Raw genomic sequence first — 25,783 nt, 5'->3', positions numbered from 1 at the left:
CCCTCGAAACGAAGCAGCCGGGATACCGAACCCAGTCAGAGCGGGTGGGTGTGCACTCAAGTGTAACGGCTGGTTCATTAGCAGATGCCGCCTTCAGGCCTCATATTGTGTGTGTATATAGAGATGATGGGTTTTGTAAATACATGCTCATTTTTTGTGTATAACATTTTGCAATCAACAGACATCATAACATGTCATGTGTTCAAGTATCACACCTGCCTGTCTGTGTAATTACATAATGTGACAGAGACCGAACTCGGGCCATAAATCAATGTGTTTTGTTTATGGTGTATAGCCTGATTGGTGTTAAGTTCAAATTGCATGTGGTCAGTGATTGCAGTTGTGTATTGAATATTGTCATTAGCAGACAGGCAGGCAGACACATAGGTGTCAATAAAACAATACATTGAGTTTTGTCTGTGACAACGACATATCTATATCACAGTTAGAAACTGAGTCAACGCTAAATAATGACATTGCTTTTAAGTATCGAACTGAGAAAGCGTCTTGGTAAGAAGAACGTGTGGTGTAATAGACAAATGAAATTATATAAACAGTTAATTTACTGTCATAACATATAAAAAGTTCGCGCCTGTGAGATATCAACAAAACATTAGAAAAATAGCTCACACCAAGGCCTTCACCGGTATTCACCCGACAACCCGCTTCCAAGCTGCGAACCTATTTACTTAAGACGCTATATGGGCGAGCCCAGCTGTTGAAACCCGTTTCCCCAGAAATCTCTGGGGAAAATTAGTGAAACGTTTGAACTCCGATTTTGCGCGGTTTTTTTCATCGCGTTATTTTTCAACTTTATAAGTTGAATTTGCATTTTTGACTATTTGTTTCGGTATGTCCATACCGAAAGGTATCAGAATCTGCAAAGTTGTGTTTTACGTTGCATGTGACCTTTAAGTCCGACTTTTGATTTAAGTTAGAGTTATACTTAAATTTGAGGAAACGCAAGAAAATGTAAAAGAACTGAAACCGATATTAAACTCAAACATAATAGACAATTTGAGTTGGGTGGATAGATTACTTAAGTTGTTTTGGCTTTTATATTTTAAAAATGCAGTTGAGTTAAAAATTAAGCTGTTTCAAATTGTTGGATCTCAACTCAGTTTGAAATTTGAGTAAAAACATTGTTTTGAGAAATCACCAGGGATTGCTGAAACCTCATGCGCAAACAGGAATGGTGTAACACAAAAATGTTTGATATTTTTATTTTAATGGATCACAATAATCTGTGGATACTGGTGGTTGGTTGTGAATTTCTTTCTTTCTTTCAACTTTGTCAAACTGAATACATGTAATTGTAGATGGGGAACTTTTGTTGGTGGTCTGAGAGGGCTGATTTGCTATCTGCTATTGTTGTTGAGGTTTTGTGCTTGTTATGGCATTCTGATTGGCAGTCAAACCAGTGGTATGTTCATTAGACGGGCTATGGTGAATAGTTATGTTTTTGCAATGAGTTTATTGCATATCAAGATTCTGGCCTGAGAAAATTATCATAGCAACATGTATATGGTAGATGACACCTGTCCACAACAATTGTGAATTATGACAACACTGAGATAGCCCGACCTTTACATTTGTTTGGTTGTTTAACACCCCACTCAACTATATTGCAGCTGTATGAGAGGGTCTGTAAATAATCGAATCTGGACCAGACAATCCAGTGGCATACCTGTATACTCTCACGTATTTGGCCGGAGACTCAGGCATATATTTCTCATGTCACCCTCTCATGACAAAACTGATAAATCTCAAGCCAAACTTGGCTCATATGAAAAATATAAATAAAAAATCATTACAAATCACACAAATAGGTCTGAATACATTGTGAAGGGAGTTCAAACTTATGTGTTCAGAGGTGATTCAGGACCTGGATGGGGAGGGCGGCCCTTGGACTCTCACTTCCCTCTTGGGGTTGGAACTTCAGCAGAGATTAATATTTTGATGATCACACTTGGAATACTCTGACATAAATGAACCAAGTCAGAGAACCTGAGCCCCTATCACATTAGTCGCCTCTCTCAACTAACATGGGCTGAAGACCAGCTCTATATCCCTGATCGTCACAGGCCATCAAGCTTAGGACATCACATAGAGACAAGTTTGTGGTCACTGTGTGCCCCAGACTTGACCACAGGAGCGTGACAGAAAGACTGACCACTGTCCAGCAGTATGCTTTCACACCAATGTCATTTGATATCAGGAACATGAATATAAGTTGACAGCTCCTCACAGGCCGTGGTAGTGTTAAACAAATGCTGATTGTGTGTTGATATCATTGTTATCAAATACACTTGAGAGATATTCTCTGTCTGCGGAACATGTGAGGTTACAAAGACAGCAAATCTATTATGCATACACTTTAATTCAAATCACACTTCAAAGTCTGTACAAAGTAAGTCCTTGGTCCATGTGCACAAAGCAATCTGTTTTGATGATCCTAATATTGACACACAAACAAGGACTTTGGATAATCAAGACTGTTTTGTGAAATAGGGTGCCCTACACTAACGACTACTTCCTGCATCACTTTACTCTTTTCAGCAACACAGATGTGTCTGTTCCAAGATTTACTGGTTCATCTTTGACAAAGTCCTCATAAATACAATCAACTGTCCTTCTATCAGCACGAATACCAAGTTTGGTCAAAAGTTGGTCGGCCATATTAGGGATCACAGGCTGCATAAGTATCCCACAAGTCCTCAGTGTTTCCATAGCAACATGCAAAACGGTGTTGAGATGTTCTAATTGGTCCGGCTGTTTGGTCAGTTGCCATGGCTTGTGATGATCAAACATTGCATTTGTCTGATGGAGAACAGAGATCAGCTCGTCGAGAGCTTTGTATATCGTCAGATTCTGGTAATGTTCATCCAACGAATCTGAAAACAGGAAACAAATATATTTATATATCATCAAAAATTGACGTCAAAAGGTGAAATATATATTTTGTAAAACACATTTTTTTTAAGTTTGTTGAAAATTGGACAGGTTATCTGATCAGCAAATAAAAGAATCAAATCACTGAAAATCCCTTAAACTAATAAGAATTTTAATAAATATAACACACACACATAATTATATACTGCAGACAAAAACAAAGTAAAACTGATGAAATGACATTGAATGTGTAATTGCTCTAAATGTCAACAAAATCAATTTCGGGTGTGAAGTTTAATATCTGGTGTGTCCACCATGTTGGGTGACACATACATGACACCTTGATGGCATACTGTTGATTAACCTCCGGATGGTTGCTCGTGGTATTTCCCGCCAGCCTAAGTAAACTTAGACTCAGTATTATTTGTTACACGGCTATACTGAGTCTAAAAAAACCTAACAGAAGGTCGCGTCAGCTAACCTTTTGGACTGACCAATGAGAACACAGCTTACCAAATCGCGAAAGTTAACATTCGCACATACCGTTTGAACCTTTACCTCAAGAACTTGAACAATTCAAAATGCTATTTTCCGCACAATCACTTCCGAATAATACATGCAATGAGTAAACAGTCGCTGAAAATAGCGTTTTTTGTCAATATTCAAGGATGTCATCTTGTGAAAATATAAGCAAATAGTAACCATGTCATTAGAAACCCATAAGCGTATATACTGCAGGTCAAATATCTGTGTCTTATGCGGATTTTCTTTTGTTGATAGATCAGTGTCAGTGACAATGGAAGAGAAAATTCAAAAACTGTTTTGCAAGTCCCGCCAAACCCTAACAAGTAGTTGTTATCTGATTGGTTAAATCCGTTCGTCCGTCTCGCGTTTGAGTGGACGGTCATAGGTTGCTCAAAGGTTAGCTGACGCGACCTTCTACTACATTTTGTTAGACTCGGTATAGCAGTGTAACTAATGATACTCAACAGTCCATCAAGGTTATGTATTGGCTGTAAACTTTCACCAAAATTTCCCGCCTCAAGAGCTACCCCAAGCTGGGCCAGGTTGACGGGTGCGGGATCCCTGGCGTACACCTTCCGGCCGAGAACGTCCCACAGATGCTCAGTTGGGGACATGTCCGGGGGCTTAGAGGGCCAGTCCAATGTCTGTATGCCCTCTTGTAGGAGACAAGTGGTGACGACTTGGGCACGATGTGGTCTGGCATTATCATCTTGGAATTCAAAATTCCTGCCGATAATTCTAGCCAATGGAGCCACGACAGGATGCAAAATTTCGTCAATATATTGTTGACTAGTCAATTGTCCATTAATGATGACCAGATCCTGTGATGTGTAATACCGCCCCACACCATGACACTAACACCCCATACTGATAATGATCAATGATTGCCGCTCTGGCATACCACTCACATCTACTGCGCAAACATCCGAGAACATGGTGTTACCCCAATGGCGCAAAGCCCGTCCCTGATGCTGCCTAGCCCACACCAGTCTTTGGTGCCTATGGTGAGCTGTGAGGGTGACACCCTTCACAGGCCGCCTTGCTTTCAGACAGGGTTGATAGAGTCGGTTCTTAACGGTTGATACTGAAATTCATCGTCCAGTTATTGTACTAAATTCCCTATTGATAGCAGGCGCTGATTTGTACCTATTGCGTTGGGCCATTAATGTAATGAGACAATCCTGTCATGGTGTCGTTGATTGTAGTCTACCACGCCTGGGTCTAATTGCAACCCCACCCGCTTGACGGTACTTGCCCGACAGGCGAGAAATTACACTTTTTGATTTACCCAACATTCGGGCAGCTTGGCACAGTGGTGTTCCACCCCTTTATCATACCCACAATTCTCCATTTTGTCTGTTCATTGAGATACTGCCTCAGAGGTATTTTTCAGTGTGTGTTCAACTCACTTGCATTAGGGATTGTGAGTTCTCCAAAAGGTTGATCACAGTTTAGCTTCTGTGTGCACCTGCATCACTTGTTCCATTGTGATTGTTTGTACAAACGGTATTTCACACATCCACCTCAACGTTCATTCAAATTCTTAGTTCCCGTGATTTTGTGTCGGTATATATAATACAAATTCCACTGTTGGGGAAGTACACACACACAAAGGGGACACCAGAAATAGGTTCACATCTTGAACCTATGTGGGTGACATCTAAACAAACAAACACCTGGCATACATTTTTTTCTGTTTTTTGTTTCACTTCATTGGTAATACATTCAAAGAGACCACTTCAAGTACATTTTTTCGAGTCTGTATTTTCAGGATGACCATACCCAGAAGAAATCCAGACATGTCCATACTACCTGGCAGTGTCTTCAGTGTGTGGTACGTGTGAAGTTCCTCGGCAGAGAAGCAGGTGTCCAAAGCCTGGGGATTCAGTGGAGGGAAGACCTGGGCGCCGTTGATGCTGGACGATGTACACCGATGGAGTAGGTTGCCTAGGGTGTTGACAAGGCCGCTGTTGATTGTCTCCATCACTTTCCGGTCAGTGTAATCTGGGAAGTTATTTATGGAGGAACTACAGTTGAGCACAGTTGTCTCAATATTCATGGGACCAAGAAAAAATATCGAGTTATCCGAACGTCAAGACATCCGACCAGGGCATATCATCACATATCACTATGAAAGAAAACAAAATGCTTCTCAGTATGTTTTGATTAGAATCTATAATTCGTTATCAGTAGTGTTTAGTCATAACAGTGAGTACTTCCTAATTAATTCCTTCTTAATTAATCCTAATTAAATAACAAACAAGCGAAACCTTCAACTCAATTAGCACTAATTGGTTTACACTACGCATCCCTTTGATTCATGCATGTGTAAAAGTATGGAAACAACCTCAGTTCAGAGGGATACTTGCCTATGACAGGTAGGTGAATATCGAGTTTCTTTGCAAATATCGAGTGAAAAGGGGAATTTTGCTTGTTGGGACCATGGACCTTTATCAAGATATCCGAAATATCCGTATCGAGTAAAAAGAGCTTGAATGATGATAAATTATGAAGAATTTGGCCGAGACCGAGATGTTATATCGAGACTATCAAGATATCAAGTCATCAGAGTTCGACACAATGGTGCTCGGCTGTAATGTGAATGCTGTGACTGAGTGAGCTGATGCTGTTTTATGCAACTGTCAGCAAACTTTGAGATGTATCATGAATGGCCTGTCCCACAAAGTGTTTAGTTTGCTTTAATGACACACTCAGCAATGTTCCAGCTATATGGCAGTGGTCTGTAAATAATCATTCTGGACCATACAATCAAGTGATCTACATCACGAAGATTGACCTATGCTATTGGGATACAAAGATATGTGTTAATCAAGTCAGCCAGCCTTGCAACCCAATCCTGTTGGTTGCTTCTTACGACCAAGTGATCTTTACACTACGGTGATCGCTACTTGCATACACTATCATACTGATTATAAGATCACTGTATCTCTACAACCACTTAGTAAAAAACATCTCAAACCTGTGAGCAGTGTAAAACGTGTATAGTGTATCAGTGTACACATTAGGACATACTTCCATCTGAATGTGGGGTCCCTTCTTTCAACAGGAAGTATCTTAGTCCATCCACGCTGTATCGCTCCATGCAGTCACTGGGGTCCACCACATTTCCCAGGCTCTTGGACATCTGTGGGGCAAAAACACACATAACAACCATAAAAATGTGTCCATATATATCACCAAACTCCACACCAGGTATGTACATAGTGCTAACAATGAAAAGCATAGCACATGGTCAGCACCGACCAGCACCGACCAGCACTGACCAGCACCTACCAGCACCGACCAACACTGACCCACACTGACCAACACAGACCAACACAGACCAGCACCTACCAGCACCCGCACTGACCAGCACTGACCAACACCGACCAGCACTGACCAACACCGACCAGCACTGACCACCACCGACCAGCACTGAACCCCCACTGACCAGCAGTACAAGGTCAGCCCCTTCCTTCACCCACCTGCAGTCCCACAATTCATGAAACAATTTGTTTATGGTCACAAGTATATACCAAAACATACTGTCTAGGTACTCGGCTAGACTTGGTATATACCTGGTGTATACAAACTGAGAATGGAAAGCCAAAACACCTCTTGAGGAACGTGGGCAGTGGGAACTCTGGGAGCATGTACAGTGGTAGATCTAGTACCATGGGCAGTCCGATCTCCAAGAAAGCAGAAAGAGGAATGTCTTGGAATGTTTACATAAGCATTTCTAGGAGCAGAGACGGTGGGATTTCTTGGAATGTGCACGTGATCTCGCGTATGTGGACAGTGGAATTTCAAGGAGTATGGATGTATGAAACACAATTAATATGGACATTGGGATCTCCTGTGGTATGGACAATAACAACTCTGTGAGTGTACATTAGTATGTCTAGCAGGCTGAATGGCTGGGATCTCTAGGCATATGGACAGTTGGACCTCCAGGAGTGTGGTCAGTTCTAGGAGAGTTGACAGTAAGATCTATCGGAGAAGGAATGTAGACAGGGGGACCTGTAGGAATGTGGACAGTGGGACCTGTAGGAGTGTGGACAGTGGGACCTGTAGGAACGTAGACCACTGGACCTGTAGGAATGTGGACAGTGGGACCTGAAGGAGTGTGGACAGTGGGACCAGTAGGTGTGTGGACAGTGGGACCTGCAGGAATGTGGACAGGGGGACCTGTAGAAACATAGACAGTGGGACCTGTAGGTGTGTGGACAGTGGGACCTGTAGGAATGTGGACAGGGGAACCTGTAGAAACATAGACAGTGGGATCTGTAGAAACGTAGACCATTGGACCTGTAGGAATGTAGACAGAGGGACCTGCAGAAACATAGACAGTGGGACATGTAGGAATGTGGACAGGGGGACCTGTAGGAGTGTGGAAAGTGGGACCTGTAGGAATGTGAACAGTGGGACCTGTAGGAATGTGGACAGGGGGACCTGTAGGAATATAGACAGGGGGACCGGTAGGAATGTGGACATTGGCACCTGTAGGAATGTGGACAGTGGGACATGTAGGAATGTGGACAGGGGGACCTGTAGGAATGTAGACAGGGGGACCTGTAGAAATGTGGACAGTGGCACCTGTAGGAATGTAGACAGTGGGACATGTAGGAATGTGGACAGGGGGACCTGTAGGAGTGTGGACAGTGGGACCTGTAGGAATGTGGACAGGGGGACCTGTAGGAGTGTGGACAATAGGAAATCTGTGGTATTCAAGAATAGCTATAGTCAACCATGTACCTACCTTTCTCCCTTCTACCAGCCAATGAGAGTGACACAGCAGGCGTGTCAGAGGCGGCAGGTCTGCAGCCATCAGGAACGCGGGCCAGTAGACTGCATGAAACCTACCAGAGAAAGTTGTAAACAAATGACAAGATCAGGAATCCAGATAATTTTTAAGAATGAGTAATCTCACTTGTCGCCTCTTATGACAAAGATGTAAGACTCACTTACTTTAAAATGTCCTTGCCAATGATCTGTGATGTAGGTGGCCATGTTGTAAGGTTGTCGGGGTAACCAGCAACCGTCAGATAGTTGATGAGAGCGTCCAGCCAGACATAGATCTACAGACAGAGATGATGCGTGCATTGTTTTCTCTTTCGTTATATTTGTAGTATGCCAAATATCAAGTCTTGGACGAGCCAGCTAGTAACCGATGGCATAAGTAATGTATCACAACATAGGAAAAACTATGACACAATCTGCCACAGTGTGATAGAGACAGGTGGAATGGACAAAGTTCAAGCTTACATGTATGTGTAGTGTAATGTAATGAATGATAGGGAACAAAGTTCAAGCTTACATGTATGTGTAGTGTAATGAATGATAGGGAACAAAGTTCAAGCTTACATGTATGTGTAGTGTAATGAAAGATAGGGAACAAAGTTCAAGCTTACATGTATGTGTAGTGTAATGAAAGATAGGGAACAAAGTTCAAGCTTACATGTATGTGTAGTGTAATGAAAGATAGGGAACAAAGTTCAAGCTTACATGTATGTGTAGTGTAATGAATGATAGGGAACAAAGTTCAAGCTTACATGTATGTGTAATGTAATGTAATGAATGATAGGGAACAAAGTTCAAGCTTACATGTATGTGTAGTGTAATGTAATGAATGATAGGGAACAAAGTTCAAGCTTACATGTATGTGTAATGTAATGTAATGAATGATAGGGAACAAAGTTCAAGCTTACATGTATGTGTAGTGTAATGTAATGAAAGATAGGGATAAAAGTTCAAGCTTACATGTATGTGTAATGTAATGTAATGAATGATAGGGAACAAAGTTCAAGCTTACATGTATGTGTAGTGTAATGAAAGATAGGGAACAAAGTTCAAGCTTACATGTATGTGTAGTGTAATGTAATGAATGATAGGGAACAAAGTTCAAGCTTACATGTATGTGTAATGTAATGTAATGAATGATAGGGAACAAAGTTCAAGCTTACATGTAAGTGAAGTGTAATGAAAGATAGGGAACAAAGTTCAAGCTTACATGTATGTGTAGTGTAATGAAAGATAGGGAACAAAGTTCAAGCTTACATGTATGTGTAGTGTAATGAAAGATAGGGAACAAAGTTCAAGCTTACACGTATGTGTAGTGTAATGAAAGATAGGGAACAAAGTTCAAGCTTACATGAATGAATGAATGAATGAATGAATGAATGATCTTTATTTCCTCCAGTAGCTTCGGAGAGTGACAAACGTTGGATGTTCTTTAAACACAACATACTTACAGAAATATGATAAAGAGAAAACATGAAGTTTCACAAAGCCACATATTTACATGATTCTGGTGAGAATTAAGTCATTGTCTATAGATCGCTGTCTATAGATAAAGCAGTGATCGCAGGCTCCAGGAGCTAATGTCACGTGATACAGAACCTATGAATTCAGCCCAGGTGTCAAGGCTCATATTCTCTATAATAGAGGTTATTCCACCTAGGAATGTCACAATTCTGACTTCGTCATCTGCACAGTCTTCGATACACATGTACTGTTCCAGGCTTAATGTGTCAAACAGATGCTCATAAAGAATGTTTCTTGCATCAGCTAAAGCTGTACAATATACCAGTTGGTGTTTTATTATATCATTGCACTCTTCATTACACATTAGACACTGACCAGGTGTTATTGGTAGCATTCCTAGTTTCACAAGTGCATACACAGGTCTGGTTGGGATATTGTATAGTATACACATATTCCAAAGTCTACGCGGAACCAGTTTACTGTGGATTCTATAGAATCTGTCCAATTCAGGGCTTACCTTGCAGGCATGTATGCCAATGAGCAGTTTCATGCTCTGTTATCTTGGCCCGTATAGTTTTGTTCCACGCCTCCTTGGATGGAAACTGGTTAGTTTTCATAAAGAGATCAATTGCATTCCATAATTCATATTTCTTGGCTACATTGAGAAGATCGTGGTGTTACAGACTCACATTTGTAGCCGGCTGCTATATACTGAGCACACTTGAAATAGAATATCTTTTAAAGGCATATCTGTGGTTGCTTCGGCACAGCCTTCCAAGGAACATCAGCTTCATTTTGTCGATAGTAGCTGTCATAGTCCACAGTCCTAGAGTTTGAATAGTTGCAGCGGTCAGAGATCTTTGATGAAAATTTTGCACAGTTCGCGCAAAGTAGCGCTTGGGTATTTTCAATGGTATTTATTTCTGTGCGTGACATATTTGACCACAGCTCACTCGCGTAGAAGGCACAAGGAATTATTACTCTTCGCCAAATGTTAACACAACAGACTGGGTTTAGACCACCAGCTTTAAGTCCAATATCTCTAAGTGAGTTCAAGGTTTGTCTCGCCTTTAGCACACGCCTCGTGACTTCTTCGATTCCAAATGAGAATTTATAAAGGAACCCGCGATATTGTGTTCGACTTTAATGGACAGTATGTGGTTGCCCAGGCTGAAAGGTGATGACTGGTCAATTTTGTTTCCACCTTTAAATATTAATACACAGCTTTTGCTTGCATTATATGTCAGCCTCCATTGGCAAGCATATTGATGGACAGTTTCTAAAGACATACGCAGGCCACTATTTGTCGGGCTTTACGAAAGGTGTCGTGTCATCCGCGAAAGTAGGACTACTGGATAGTGATCACCTCCAAGGATAAGGCCTTGTCTCAGCTGATCAAGGCGACATATTAGCTCGCTTTATATACACAAGGGAACATCCACGCCGATAGCACACGCCTTTGTCCCACGCCTTGTCTGATTTTGAACGTCCGACTTGTCTTGTCATCATATCTGACACATCCGGGTTGATTCGCGGGTACGACTGTCGTATTATATGCCAGGCTTTTCCTTGCACACCTAGGTTAAATAGTTTTAGTAGTAGACGGTTGTGCCAGATGCGATCGAACGCTTTCTCATTGTCGAGAAACACAGTGTATACATTGGAGGATCTTTCCGTATAAAATGATATCACTTCTTTGAATATATAGGTACCTACGTTTGCACCATGCTCTGGTCGGAATCCACACTGTAGTCTATGGGGGAAGTCAGGTTCCATATATTTAACATACCTCTGAATTCTTTCTAACAGGATCTTCTCAAACAGTTTCCCGATGACGGAGGTGAGGGTTATACCTCTGTAATTGGCAGGGTCCGATCAGTCCTTATTGTTTCCTTTATATATTGGTATAATTGTTCCAGATCTTAGCAATGCAGGGGTATAGCAGGTATGTGTCATCATGTTAAACAACTTCGCTAAATGTTTGAGGAGCACATCGCCAGCTTAAATAAATGTGTTCATTTGTGATTTGGTCCGTCCAGGTGATTTTCTCATTTTAGGCATTGTTTCAATCGCTTTAGTTCACTGATTTCAATGTCCGCTTTTGAGTATAGGGTCATCATCGTGTGGTGGTATTCTTGAGACCTGGTCTACTCTAGAGTCTGTCTGATTGCGAAAGTCGCTATCAAACTCCGGCCGCTCAAGAGGTGATAATAGATCTGCATAGTAGTCTGCCCACAAGTTGCACACTTCAGCTGGTGTATTGCAGGAACGCCCTTATATTTCAGGTGTGTGCTAACAGTCTTAGTTTTCCTTTGTTTCTTTACAATCCTGTAGAATTCAGCAATATCTACTTCACATGCTGAGTTTATTTCCACATACACTTTTCTTCATTCCACTGTCTCTCAGCTTGTCTTTACAACGCCGAAAAGTCACATTTAGCCTGTTTGTATAGGGTGTACGAAGTCGCTCCCGGTACCTCGGGATCTGCCTTCAGCTGACCAATTTCTCTTTGCTTTGGCACATCCTGTAGTGATAGAGATCGAGATTCGACCGCTTCCAGTAAGGTTTCAGGTACGCCTATAGTGTCCACGTGGTATGTGCTCATCAGCAGATCTTCTTTAGTGCACCAACAATGTTGTCAAAGTAACTCTCTATCATATTTGCTCCTAAAGCCCCAGTGACTGGCGTTATGTCACCTAGCAATCTGTGTACCCTCGGCTTCGAACATACCAAGTTGTTGCTGACTAGCTTTTGACCATTTGTGTGGAGTAGATGGCATACCAGCTTTACATGTAGTTCTAGTGAGGCTGTCGAGATGAAGGGATACAACGACAGGAAATGATCAGATACATGGAAAGGGGTTGAGTCATAAATATGTGAGTTGATGACCCGCGTGTTCTAGGTGTTTGGGTACAAATATATAGTCAATTATGGAGGATTGAGTGTAACTTTTGTTTCTCCATGTTATCATTTGTCCCACTACTTTGCCGCTGCTATAGGAAGGTACCATATTCCGCACAGAGAGATACCGTTGAAGTAAGCGTGATCTATGTGAGGTTTGATTATTGATAATGTCTGTGTTAAAGTCGCCACACACAAGATAGTGTGACTAGTTTCAGAGAGTTCATCGACAATGTCAAATGTTTCCTTTAGCCGCTCTTGATAGGTAGACACAGTGCTATTAGTAGAAGGGAGATGTGTACATACAACAGATATGTCTACTAGGTTGGGCCTAGATAATCGTACAGCAACGACTGAGTCATATTCAGGGACATAGGTGCGTATATCACTGAACGAGTCTTTCTTCACTAAGATAGCAACTCCGCCCTCGCCTCTGTGACCCTTCTGATCTTCTTTAATATTGACCGCTGTGTCATAAGACGAGCCAAGGGTCTCGAAAAATCTCTGAGTTCTATTCATCAACCAGTGTTCAGAAACAGTTAAGACATTACATTACAATGTAATGAATGATAGGGAACAAAGTTCAAGCTTACATGTATGTGTAATGTAATGTAATGAATGATAGGGAACAAAGTTCAAGCTTACATGTATGTGTAGTGTAATGTAATGAATGATAGGGAACAAAGTTCAAGCTTACATGTATGTGTAGTGTAATGTAATTAAAGATAGGGAACAAAGTTCAAGCTTACATGTATGTGTAGCGTAATGAATGATAGGGAACAAAGTTCAAGCTTACATGTATGTGTAATGTAATGTAATGAATGATAGGGAACAAAGTTCAAGCTTACATGTATGTGTAGTGTAATGTAATGAATGATAGGGAACAAAGTTCAAGCTTACATGTATGTGTAGTGTAATGTAATTAAAGATAGGGAACAAAGTTCAAGCTTACATGTATGTGTAGTGTAATGTAATGAAAGATAATGGAAAAAAAGTTCAAGCTTACATGTATGTGTAGCGTAATGAATGATAGGGAACAAAGTTCAAGCTTCCATGTATGTGTAGTGTAATGTAATGAAAGATAGGGAACAAAATTCAAGCTTACATGTATGTGTAGTGTAATGTAATGAATGATAGGGAACAAAGTTCAAGCTTACATGTATGTGTAATGTAATGTAATGAACGATTGGGAACAAAGTTCAAGCTTACATGTATGTGTAATGTAATGTAATGAATGATAAGGAACAAAGTTCAAGCTTACATGTATGTGTAGTGTAATGAATGATAGGGAACAAAGTTCAAGTTTACATGTATGTGTAGTGTAATGTAATGAAAGATAGGGAACAAAGTTCAAGCTTACATGTATGTGTAGTGTAATGAAAGATAGGGAACAAAGTTCAAGCTTACATGTATGTGTAGTGTAATGAAAGATAGGGAACAAAGTTCAAGCTTACACGTATGTGTAGTGTAATGAAAGATAGGGAACAAAGTTCAAGCTTACATGTATGTGTAGTGTAATGTAATTAAAGATAGGGAACAAAGTTCAAGCTTACATGTATGTGTAGTGTAATGTAATGAATGATAGGGAACAAAGTTCAAGCTTACATGTATGTGTAGTGTAATGTAATTAAAGATAGGGAACAAAGTTCAAGCTTACATGTATGTGTAGCGTAATGAATGATAGGGAACAAAGTTCAAGCTTACATGTATGTGTAATGTAATGTAATGAATGATAGGGAACAAAGTTCAAGCTTACATGTATGTGTAGTGTAATGTAATGAATGATAGGGAACAAAGTTCAAGCTTACATGTATGTGTAGTGTAATGTAATTAAAGATAGGGAACAAAGTTCAAGCTTACATGTATGTGTAGTGTAATGTAATGAAAGATAAGGAAAAAAGTTCAAGCTTACATGTATGTGTAGCGTAATGAATGATAGGGAACAAAGTTCAAGCTTCCATGTATGTGTAGTGTAATGTAATGAAAGATAGGAACAAAATTCAAGCTTACATGTATGTGCAGTGTAATGTAATGAATGATAGGGAACAAAGTTCAAGCTTACATGTATGTGTAATGTAATGTAATGAACGATTGGGAACAAAGTTCAAGCTTACATGTATGTGTAATGTAATGTAATGAATGATAAGGAACAAAGTTCAAGCTTACATGTATGTGTAGTGTAATGTAATGAATGATAGGGAACAAAGTTCAAGCTTACATGTATGTGTAGTGTAATGAATGATAGGGAACAAAGTTCAAGTTTACATGTATGTGTAGTGTAATGTAATGAAAGATAGGGAACAAAGTTCAAGCTTACATGTATGTGTAGTGTAATGAAAGATAGGGAACAAAGTTCAAGCTTACATGTATGTGTAGTGTAATGAAAGATAGGGAACAAAGTTCAAGCTTACACGTATGTGTAGTGTAATGAATGATAGGGAACAAAGTTCAAGCTTACATGTATGTGTAGTGTAATGTAATGAAAGATAGGGAACAAAGTTCAAGCTTACATGTATGTGTAATGTAATGTAATGAATGATAGGGAACAAAGTTCAAGCTTACATGTATGTGTAGTGTAATGTAATTAAAGATAGGGAACAAAGTTCAAGCTTACATGTATGTGTAATGTAATGTAATGAATGATAAGGAACAAAGTTCAAGCTTACATGTATGTGTAGTGTAATGTAATGAATGATAGGGAACAAAGTTCAAGCTCACATGTATGTGTAGTGTAATGAATGATAGGGAACAAAATTCAAGCTTACATGTATGTGTAGTGTAATGTAATGAATGATAGGGAACAAAGTTCAAGCTTACATGTATGTGTAATGTAATGTAATGAACGATTGGGAACAAAGTTCAAGCTTACATGTATGTGTAATGTAATGTAATGAATGATAAGGAACAAAGTTCAAGCTTACATGTATGTGTAGTGTAATGAATGATAGGGAACAAAGTTCAAGTTTACATGTATGTGTAGTGTAATGTAATGAAAGATAGGGAACAAAGTTCAAGCTTACATGTATGTGTAGTGTAATGAAAGATAGGGAACAAAGTTCAAGCTTACATGTATGTGTAGTGATGAAAGATAGGGAACAAAGTTCAAGCTTACACATGTATGTGTAGTGTAATGAATGATAGGGAACAAAGTTCAAGCTTACATGTATGTGTAGTGTAATGTAATTAAAGATAGGGAACAAAGTTCAAGCTTACATGTATGTGTAGTGTAATGTAATGAATGATAGGGAACAAAGTTCAAGCTTACATGTATGTGTAGTGTAATGTAATTAAAGATAGGGAACAAAGTTCAAGCTTACATGTATGTGTAGCGTAATGAATGATAGGGAACAAAGTTCAAGCTTACATGTATGTGTAATGTAATGTAATGAATGATAGGGAACAAAGTTCAAGCTTACATGTATGTGTAGTGTAATGTAATGAATGATAGGGAACAAAGTTCAAGCTTACATGTATGTGTAGTGTAATGTAATTAAAGATAGGGAACAAAGTTCAAGCTTACATGTATGTGTAGTGTAATGTAATGAAAGATACGGAAAAAAGTTCAAGCTTACATGTATGTGTAGCGTAATGAATGATAGGGAACAAAGTTCAAGCTTCCATGTATGTGTAGTGTAATGTAATGAAAGATAGGGAACAAAATTCAAGCTTACATGTATGTGCAGTGTAATGTAATGAATGATAGGGAACAAAGTTCAAGCTTACATGTATGTGTAATGTAATGTAATGAACGATTGGGAACAAAGTTCAAGCTTACATGTATGTGTAATGTAATGTAATGAATGATAAGGAACAAAGTTCAAGCTTACATGTATGTGTAGTGTAATGTAATGAATGATAGGGAACAAAGTTCAAGCTTACATGTATGTGTAGTGTAATGAATGATAGGGAACAAAGTTCAAGTTTACATGTATGTGTAGTGTAATGTAATGAAAGATAGGGAACAAAGTTCAAGCTTACATGTATGTGTAGTGTAATGAAAGATAGGGAACAAAGTTCAAGCTTACATGTATGTGTAGTGTAATGAAAGATAGGGAACAAAGTTCAAGCTTACATGTATGTGTAGTGTAATGAATGATAGGGAACAAAGTTCAAGCTTACATGTATGTGTAGTGTAATGTAATGAAAGATAGGGAACAAAGTTCAAGCTTACATGTATGTGTAATGTAATGTAATGAATGATAGGGAACAAAGTTCAAGCTTACATGTATGTGTAGTGTAATGTAATTAAAGATAGGGAACAAAATTCAAGCTTACATGTATGTGTAATGTAATGTAATGAATGATAAGGAACAAAGTTCAAGCTTACATGTATGTGTAGTGTAATGTAATGAATGATAGGGAACAAAGTTCAAGCTCACATGTATGTGTAGTGTAATGAATGATAGGGAACAAAGTTCAAGTTTACATGTATGTGTAGTGTAATGTAATGAAAGATAGGGAACAAAGTTCAAGCTTACATGTATGTGTAGTGTAATGAATGATAGGGAACAAAGTTCAAGCTTACATGTATGTGTTGTGTAATGAATGATAGGGAACAAAGTTCAAGCTTACATGTATGTGTAGTGTAATGTAATGAATGATAGGGAACAAAGTTCAAGCTTACATGTATGTGTAGTGTAATGAAAGATAGGGAACAAGTTCAAGCTTACATGTATGTGTAGTGTAATGAATGACAGGGAACAAAGTTCAAGCTTACTGTTTGCGACTCATCCCCAGGAACTGGCACCCCCCACGGCAGCCTCTCCCGTTGCCTGGATACAGACAGGTCTGGTAAGTCCTGCAGGTACTGTCTGATCACTGTCTCAAACTTTGATGGCTTCACAGCTGGAATCATACAGGTTAATGGCTCATTACTAGCTTGTCTGGTCTAGACTAAATGAGTTACAGACCACGGTCAAATAGCTAGAAATTTGCAAAGTGTTGTGTTAAACAAACAAACAATGAAACTCTCCGAACATTACCTAAATACCCATGTCACCTCTAATAAATTGCCATGACCTCCAGAACCTCCACTACCCCCACGTTACCCCAGTAACCTCCTCCTCCATTACTTTTGTAGTGTGATGGGGGTAGTCTGGGGGTTAAATCATTCGCTTGTCACACCAAAAACCTGAGTTCAATTTCCAACATGGGTACAATATGTGAAGCCCAATTCTGATGTCCTCTGCGATGATCTTGCAGGAATATTGATAAAAGCAGCATAAAACCATAGTCCCAAATCCTTTAGTACCCCACGTTACCTCCAGTATCGAGCCACCGCTCCAGTCTGTGGGTGAAGGCCGAGAGGCGGAACATGTAGTTGTTCTCCTTCATCCACGTGACTGGCTGCTCACTCTCCACACTCACCTGCAGCATCAGCATCAACATCGCCGTTAGAGATGTGAACTTTATGATCTATAGCCCATGATTACACAATGCCATTAAGAAAGTGGTCAAATGTAACATATGTTATATTGAGGATTCCCCTTTCTTAGTAAAATACAGTGTATGTAATTTATCTTACCTTCATGTAAAATACTTTAGTTTCATTGGTCAATGACGGTTTAACAAGTTTCTCCCAGGAGGGTGACAACTGGAAAAAATATTACCTGCTGCCACGGTAACCGCAAAGCTCTCTGCCGAGAAGCTGAAGTGCTAACAATCCTATGACGTCAAAATATGACGCATGCTATGCCGAGTTCGAAAAACCGTTCAATCAGCTGTTTTTGTGTTCACTTTGTACAGATTTATGTTCACTTCTTTATTTAAGCTATTTTATACATTGAGTGGTTTGCACACTCAGCTTAAACATAATTAACAATTTTTATGGCAGTTTTATGCTTGTCAGAATATGTTTCACTGATGGTAAAAAACCAGTCAAGAGGCAGACGCCAGTTTGTTTGCATGTCATATAGCCGGTAGCGATCTTTAACATAAAATAAAATGATATTTTGTACGTTTTACATGGCGGTAAGATAAATATGTTGTATGCTTCTCCCTTGGATAATACTGTCTGGTGTACGCCACTTAGTAGCAAGTGTCATCCGAGCTGGTAGGCGAGGGATGACACTGCTACAAAGAGGCGTACATCAGACCATATTACCTTCATGAGAAGCGGACTTATAATTTTGAGGGAAAAAAAATAAGGGATCACATGAAAGCACAAGTGTTCCTAATTTTTACACAGGTTTTTTCACAAGCTTTGTATGGCACACTTGTGAAGAAACCTGGAAAAAACTAAAGGAACACCTGTGCTTTCATGTGATCCCATATTGTTTTACCCCAGTATATTTGGGATTACAGTGTACTTGGTTGTTGTTTAACGCGGCACTTAACACGTGTAACGCTGAGACGACTGCTTTGTTTGTTTATTTGCTCTTTAATTCTGCACTCAGCAATATTCCAGATATATGGTGCCGGTCTGTAAATAATCAAGTCAACAGACAATCCAGTGAACAACATCATGAGCATCGATCTACCCAGTTGGGATACAATTACATGTGTCAACCAACTTAGTGAGCCTGACCATCCGATCCCGTAAGTAATCTCTTACAACAAGCAGGGGGTTGCTGAAGACCAATTCTAACCTGGATCTTCACGGGTTCGTTACACACCAGTTTTAAACCTATATCTGTGATCCTCTACCTGTTTTACTGACCCTTGTTGACAGGCTTTTAGTTTAAGATTTGCTATTAACATATAGCTTGTGATAGTCACGATATGGCTGAAACACTGCCGATGTGAATTTAAATTTAACTCACTAATGTTGCACCAGTGAGTAAGTGGGTTCCACCGTGGAGGGCCCTTACCTTATGCTATTAGCATGTAAACAGGATAGGGCAGACTACAAACACCAGACATTCATGCACACTTGCTGTAATATGTATAATGTTGAACATCGCTCATGTGCATATACTAGGGCTGCGCAAGATAACCGGTTTACCAGTATTTACCGGTTCAGACATGAAAATTATACATATTGCGATACGCTGATCGGAAACCGGTATTTTGATATACATTTGGAAAACCTCGTAACACTCATATATCTTGATTGTTGCAATTGTGGTAATGCTGGTGGGAATGATTGTGGTGAAAACTATGTTTGACTGGATTGTTAAGTTCGGTTTGAAGTTGTGTTCTTAATTTTTGTTCAAGTGTTTCACAATGTTTTGCATCTGAACGTTTTAAATATTTACTCATTAATGACCAATGATCTCTGATATGTCCTGACCAGGTCAAGTTGCTGTCTAAAATATCAGGGCTTTTTTTAAGAGTGGAGACACGAGTTCAAACTAGTAACCACTGTGTTGAAGTTAAATGTTCTTTTCCCCGTTTCATTTGTGCCAAATACTATTTACATTTTTATTTTGTCATGATTAAAAGTTTTTGATAAAGCTTAATCAAGCAAAGTGACTTTGTAGTGTTTTTGCTTAATAAATCAAGCATTAACTCGATTATAAGTATTTTTTTGTTGAAAAAAAACCTTCCAATATATTGCAATACATATCGCAATATATGCTTTCGCGTCTCAGTATGAAAATTCTCTACAATACCCACCCCTAGTATACACACAGACGACACGGTGACGTATCATAAAAATACCCTGTTGAATTACATGTCAAAATACATAATATCAACACTGTAAGAGTTATTTACCTTGGCAGAGCTTCCATCATGTGTTGCTACATCTTTCACTTCCTCTGATGTGAGAAACGCTTCATCAGACACAGAATACCAGCCTTCGTAACTGCCGCGGTAGATGTGACCATTTGATTCAAGGTGCTCCTGTGAACAAATTGAACACCTTAGAACTAATAGAGCCACATTTTATACTTTTGAATATTCAGGATAGTCTTGAATGCACAAATGAAATCCCCATCTACGTCAGACTGAAATCTTCTCAGCATCTGCAATGATGTCACATCTGTAACATTCTTGGAAATCCAGTGAAATGTCTCACACTGGCAGCCTGGGATTTATGTGCTCAAAACTTGGACACCACCAAAATGTTCCCTGGACATGAGTTTACATAGGTCTGGTTAAATCCGTTCACTGCGGTAGAACTAGCTTATTTTACAATACACATACATGTCCATGGTACATCACAAGAAGTACTTGATACCTCTTCCGCTTTGGGGTTCACAAGTATAATGACCACACTAAAACTCTAGGAACATAGAAATGTGGTTTAAAGTTCAGTTTCATAACATCTCACCAATTCTTGCATCTAATAAATACCAAAAATGATTGACTGATCTGCAAAATTGCAAACTGAAACAAGTTTGTGTAAAACTGAGTAAAATTGAGTAAAACTGAGAAAAACATGGAAATCACAAATAAGCAGTGTATAAAAAATAGCCTGTCCCACCATCCTTGACTGTCTTTTTTCGTGAAGGTTGGTCGATTATATAAGTAAGGCCATCCTTTGGTCGGGGGAAATATTTGATATGATAAATGAGTGAGTGAGTGAGTGTAGTTTTACGCCACACTCAGCAATATTACAGCTATATGATGGCGGTCTGTAAAACATTGAGTCAGAACCAGACAATCAAATGATCAACAGCATGAGCATCAATCTACACAATTAGGATACGATGACATGTGTCAACCAAGTAAGCGAGCCTGACCACCCGTTCCCGTTAGTCGCCTTTTACGACAAGCATAGGTTACTGAATATCAATTCTAACCCGGATCTTCACGAGTCATAATTATGATAAATGACTTGATCCTTATGAGACTGTGAGTAGTATAAAGTAAACATTGAAATACTTGTTAGATCACATTATACGACACACATCCATCACATTAGACTAACTCATTTCACGTCACCTCTGTATTAACTTATATACATGTATATGAAATTTGAAATTTGGAGAGAGGATAATAAATACAGTGATCAAAACAACATATTGTTGGTTCTTTATTGTTTTTGGGACTGGATGTGTTTGTTCAGGACTGGTCATGTTTTGGGACAACCAGTACTTGGACAGGCCACATTTCAAAACTATTTTATACACTACCAAAACGTCAGTACAACAATCCCAAGCAATCACCAAACAATCTTTAAATATTATTTTGATCAATAAGGTAATAAAAGAAACAGAAACTGAATTTTTTTAAACATCTGTTACTATGGCTTATTTGAATGTAAACAATTTAATACAAATGAGGACACAAATGTACCATGAATCAATATGTATTAAAATTAGGACCACTCAGGTATCAGGAAGTGTACAGTTCAGTTCCTCTCCCTGAATACGGTGCAATCAAATATCAAACTGGTTCAAGGACAGACAATTTTCAAGTGGTTGGTATAGTCCGTTTGATTTCATTTGAGACCGATGAATTGCTCACTAACACAAAATCTAATATATGCAACAAAACCAAATTTTGCACAGTCACATGAAATGACAGACCAACTCTGTTGATTTGTCTCATAATTTGGGACACTAGAATAAAAAAGTTGTTTCACAAACGATCATTATTTTATTGTCACTTTTCTCTATTTTTTTACGAGGGAGGACCACTTACTGGTAGAACAGCCAGGTGTGCGTGTTGCACATACACGCTTGTTGATTACCTGACTTTTCTACCACCAAACTTATGAGACAAATCATCAGAGTTGGTCTGCCAATTTTATGTGACTGCAAAATTTGGTTTTGTTGCAATTATTAGAATTTGCAATTTATCAGTCTCAAATGAAATCAAACGGACTGTAATGCTGTGTATGGCAGATACCACCTTTGGGTGTATTGTAACAATAAGGGATTTTATGTGTGCTTAATCACTAACAATTAGTTCCAGAAATAAGGTCAACTTTTAAAAAATATGTATCTAAAAAATAAACAAAAAAATAATGCAGATGGCGCCTCCTAAAACCACCCACTATGATAAAACAAAACAGGAGAGAAGTTGATACAAGGAAATATTGAAAGGCTAATGATATTTTTCACCAGTAATGTTTACATTAATATTTACACACTCAAGAATAACACACATAAGCAGGATGAATAAAACAATATTTGACTTTCGTTTTCTGTTTCAGACAATACCAAATCAATTAATCATTTTTAAGGACTGCCTGCTCAAATTTCTTGTAAATTATGTATCACATTTCTTGGTAAATGAAACATGAGTACAGAAGTGGCAGACAGCGCCCTGTAAGTACTATCAGACGTATTTTAATTTCCTTGACTTGTAATCAATTATTTTCATTTAAGTAAGTAATTATTGGATGTGTGGGTTGATGGTTGTGAAAATGTGTCAATAGAAAGTGTTTGCCATCACTTGTCACGGCTATGGATAGGAGGGCCATCATAAAAAATGACAACTCATTTATACATAAATGTGAACATTAATGAGGAATGGTAATATAGTACAAGTAGGGTATGTCACCCCAGAATGTTACATGTATTGTGGTTTACAATGGGGAGGGCATGTCACCCCAGAATGTTACATGTATTGTGGTTTACAATGGGGAGGGTATGTCACCCCAGAATGTTACATGTATTGTGGTTTACCATGGGGAGGTCATGTCACCCCAGAATGTTACATGTATTGTGGTTTACAATGGGGAGGGTATGTCACCCCAGAATGTTACATGTATTGTGGTTTACAATGGGGAGGGTATGTCACCCCAGAATGTTACATGTATTGTGGTTTACAATGGGGAGGGTATGTCACCCCAGAATGTTACATGTATTGTGGTTTACAATGGGGAGTGAAGAAATGTTACACAAAAGAGGAAGTATAGGAAAATATAGAGTCCCAACACCAATCACAACAGCCCTATCAGTTCTGACCATCCTTCCCCAGGACAACAATAGCTCTGTCCTTTCATTCCCCACCCCACACCCTACACCCTCCATCACACACAGGCCCACCCCCATCCTTTCATTCCCCAACCCTACATCCCACACCCTCTATCGCACACTGGCCCAACCCCATCCTTTCATTCCCCACCCATACACCCCACACCCTCCATCACACACAGGCCAAACCCTATCCTTTCATTCCCCACCCCTACACCCAACACCCTCCATCACACACTGGCCCAACCCCATCCTTTCATTCCACACCTCTACATTCCACACCCTCCATCATACACTGACCCAATCCCATCCTTTATTCCTTAACCCTACACCCCACACCCTCCATCACACACAGGCCCATTGCAACCCCCATCCTTTCATTCCCCACCCCTACACCCCACACCCTCCATCACACACAGGCCCATTGCAACCCCCATCCTTTCATTCCCCACCCCTACATCCCACACCCTCCATCATACACTGGCCCATTGCAACCCCCTATCCTTTCATTCCCCACCCCTACACCCCATACTTCCCATCGCATACAGGCCCAACCCCATCCTTTCATTCATTCCCCCCCCCATTCTTCCCATGTGCACACAGACCCAACCTTTCATTCCCCACCCATACACCCCACACCCTCCATCACACACTGGCCAAACCCCATCCTTTTCATTCCCCACCCCTACACCCCACACTCCTCCATCACACACAGGCCCCAACCCCGTCCCTTTCATTCCCCACCCCTACACCCCACACCCTCAACCACACACTGGCCCAACCCCATCCTTTCATTCCACACCCCTACATTCCACACCCTCCATCATACACTGCCCCAACCCCATCCTTTCATTCCACACCCCTACATTCCACACCCTCCATCATACACTGACCCAACCCCATCCTTTCATTCCTTAACCCTACACCCCACACCCTCCATCACACACAGGCCCATTGCAACCCCCATCCTTTCATTCCCCAACCCTACACCCCACACCCTCCATCACACACAGGCCCATTGCAACCACCCTCCTTTCATTCCCCAACCCTACACCCCACACCCTCCACCACACACAGGCCCATTGCAACCACCCTCCTTTCATTCCCCAACCCTACACCCTCCACCACACACAGGCCCATTGCAACCACCCTCCTTTCATTCCCCAACCCTACACCCCACACCCTCCGTCACACACAGGCCCATTGCAACCACCCTCCTTTCATTCCCCACCCCTACATCCCACACCCTCCATCATACACTGGCCCATTGCAACCACCCTCCTTTCATTCCCCAACCCTACACCCCACACCCTCCATCACACACAGGCCCATTGCAACCACCCTCCTTTCATTCCCCAACCCTACACCCCACACCCTCCACCACACACAGGCCCATTGCCACCACCCTCCTTTCATTCCCCAACCCTACACCCCACACCCTCCATCACACACAGGCCCATTGCAACCACCCTCCTTTCATTCCCCAACCCTACACCCCACACCCTCCACCACACACAGGCCCATTGCAACCACCCTCCTTTCATTCCCCAACCTACACCCTACCACCACCACACACAGGCCCATTGCAACCACCTTCCTTTCATTCCCCAACCCTACACCCCACACCCTCCATCACACACAGGCCCATTGCAACCACCCTCCTTTCATTCCCCACCCCTACATCCCACACCCTCCATCATACACTGGCCCATTGCAACCACCCTCCTTTCATTCCCCAACCCTACACCCCACACCCTCCATCACACACAGGCCCATTGCAACCACCCTCATTTCATTCCCCAACCCTACACCCTCCATCACACAGGCCCATTGCAACCACCCTCCTTTCATTCCCCACCCCTACACCCTACACCCTCCATCACACACAGGCCCATTGCAACCACCCTCCTTTCATTCCCCAACCCTACACCCCACACCCTCTGTCACATATTTCGTTTAATTGTGAATCCATATTTTGTACCAGATTGGAATACGGTGGTTCGTTTCAGTTCTCCGATTCGACGGGTAGTATATAAAGTTGCTCGCCATGTGCTTAATGGCCTGATCACTTGTGTGTCCTGTTTTATAAGAATGTGAACATATAACATGGTGTCAGAAGTGGGATCGTGAATCGGAGAAGCCTAGATGTATTTCACGCGCTGTGGAAACTGAAAATAGGTAACAGAATGGCTGGTAAAATTGAAATTCCGCCGATGGACTTTGAGTCAGCTAACGTTGGTGAAACATGGCGGCGATGGCAGCAAACTATGGAACTATTATTGTCAGGCCCCTTAGCGGGGAAGGACGAGAAACAGAAGTGCTCATATTTTCTGTTACACATCGGTCAGGCAGGTAGAGACATTTTCAATACATGGAAATTAACGGAGGAA

General features: G+C 40.5%; 1 protein-coding gene across 2 annotated transcripts in view; it reads right to left on the bottom strand.

Moving 5' to 3' along the window:
* Window positions 1–2,362: 2,362 nt before the first annotated feature.
* The window catches only part of LOC124262457 (methionine--tRNA ligase, mitochondrial-like), a 43,521-nt gene continuing 20,100 nt past the window's right edge, over window positions 2,363–25,783 (bottom strand). For both annotated transcript variants that reach the window (XM_046696964.1, XM_046696963.1), the window contains 8 exons: window positions 20,239–20,367; window positions 17,844–17,949; window positions 17,300–17,427; window positions 8,386–8,495; window positions 8,177–8,276; window positions 6,451–6,562; window positions 5,230–5,421; window positions 2,363–2,894 (listed from right to left, as the gene is read on the bottom strand). In XM_046696964.1, coding sequence (XP_046552920.1) covers window positions 2,542–2,894; window positions 5,230–5,421; window positions 6,451–6,562; window positions 8,177–8,276; window positions 8,386–8,495; window positions 17,300–17,427; window positions 17,844–17,949; window positions 20,239–20,367 — 1,230 coding nt within the window. In that variant the 3' untranslated portion in view covers window positions 2,363–2,541. The remainder of the gene's footprint in view (window positions 2,895–5,229; window positions 5,422–6,450; window positions 6,563–8,176; window positions 8,277–8,385; window positions 8,496–17,299; window positions 17,428–17,843; window positions 17,950–20,238; window positions 20,368–25,783) is intronic.

This window comes from Haliotis rubra, unplaced genomic scaffold (genome assembly GCF_003918875.1).
Source record: "Haliotis rubra isolate DU_JTF1 unplaced genomic scaffold, ASM391887v1 Scf84, whole genome shotgun sequence".
In the NCBI taxonomy this organism is placed as follows: Eukaryota; Metazoa; Mollusca; class Gastropoda; order Lepetellida; family Haliotidae; genus Haliotis; species Haliotis rubra.
This window is presented reverse-complemented; position numbering and strand designations above follow the sequence as displayed.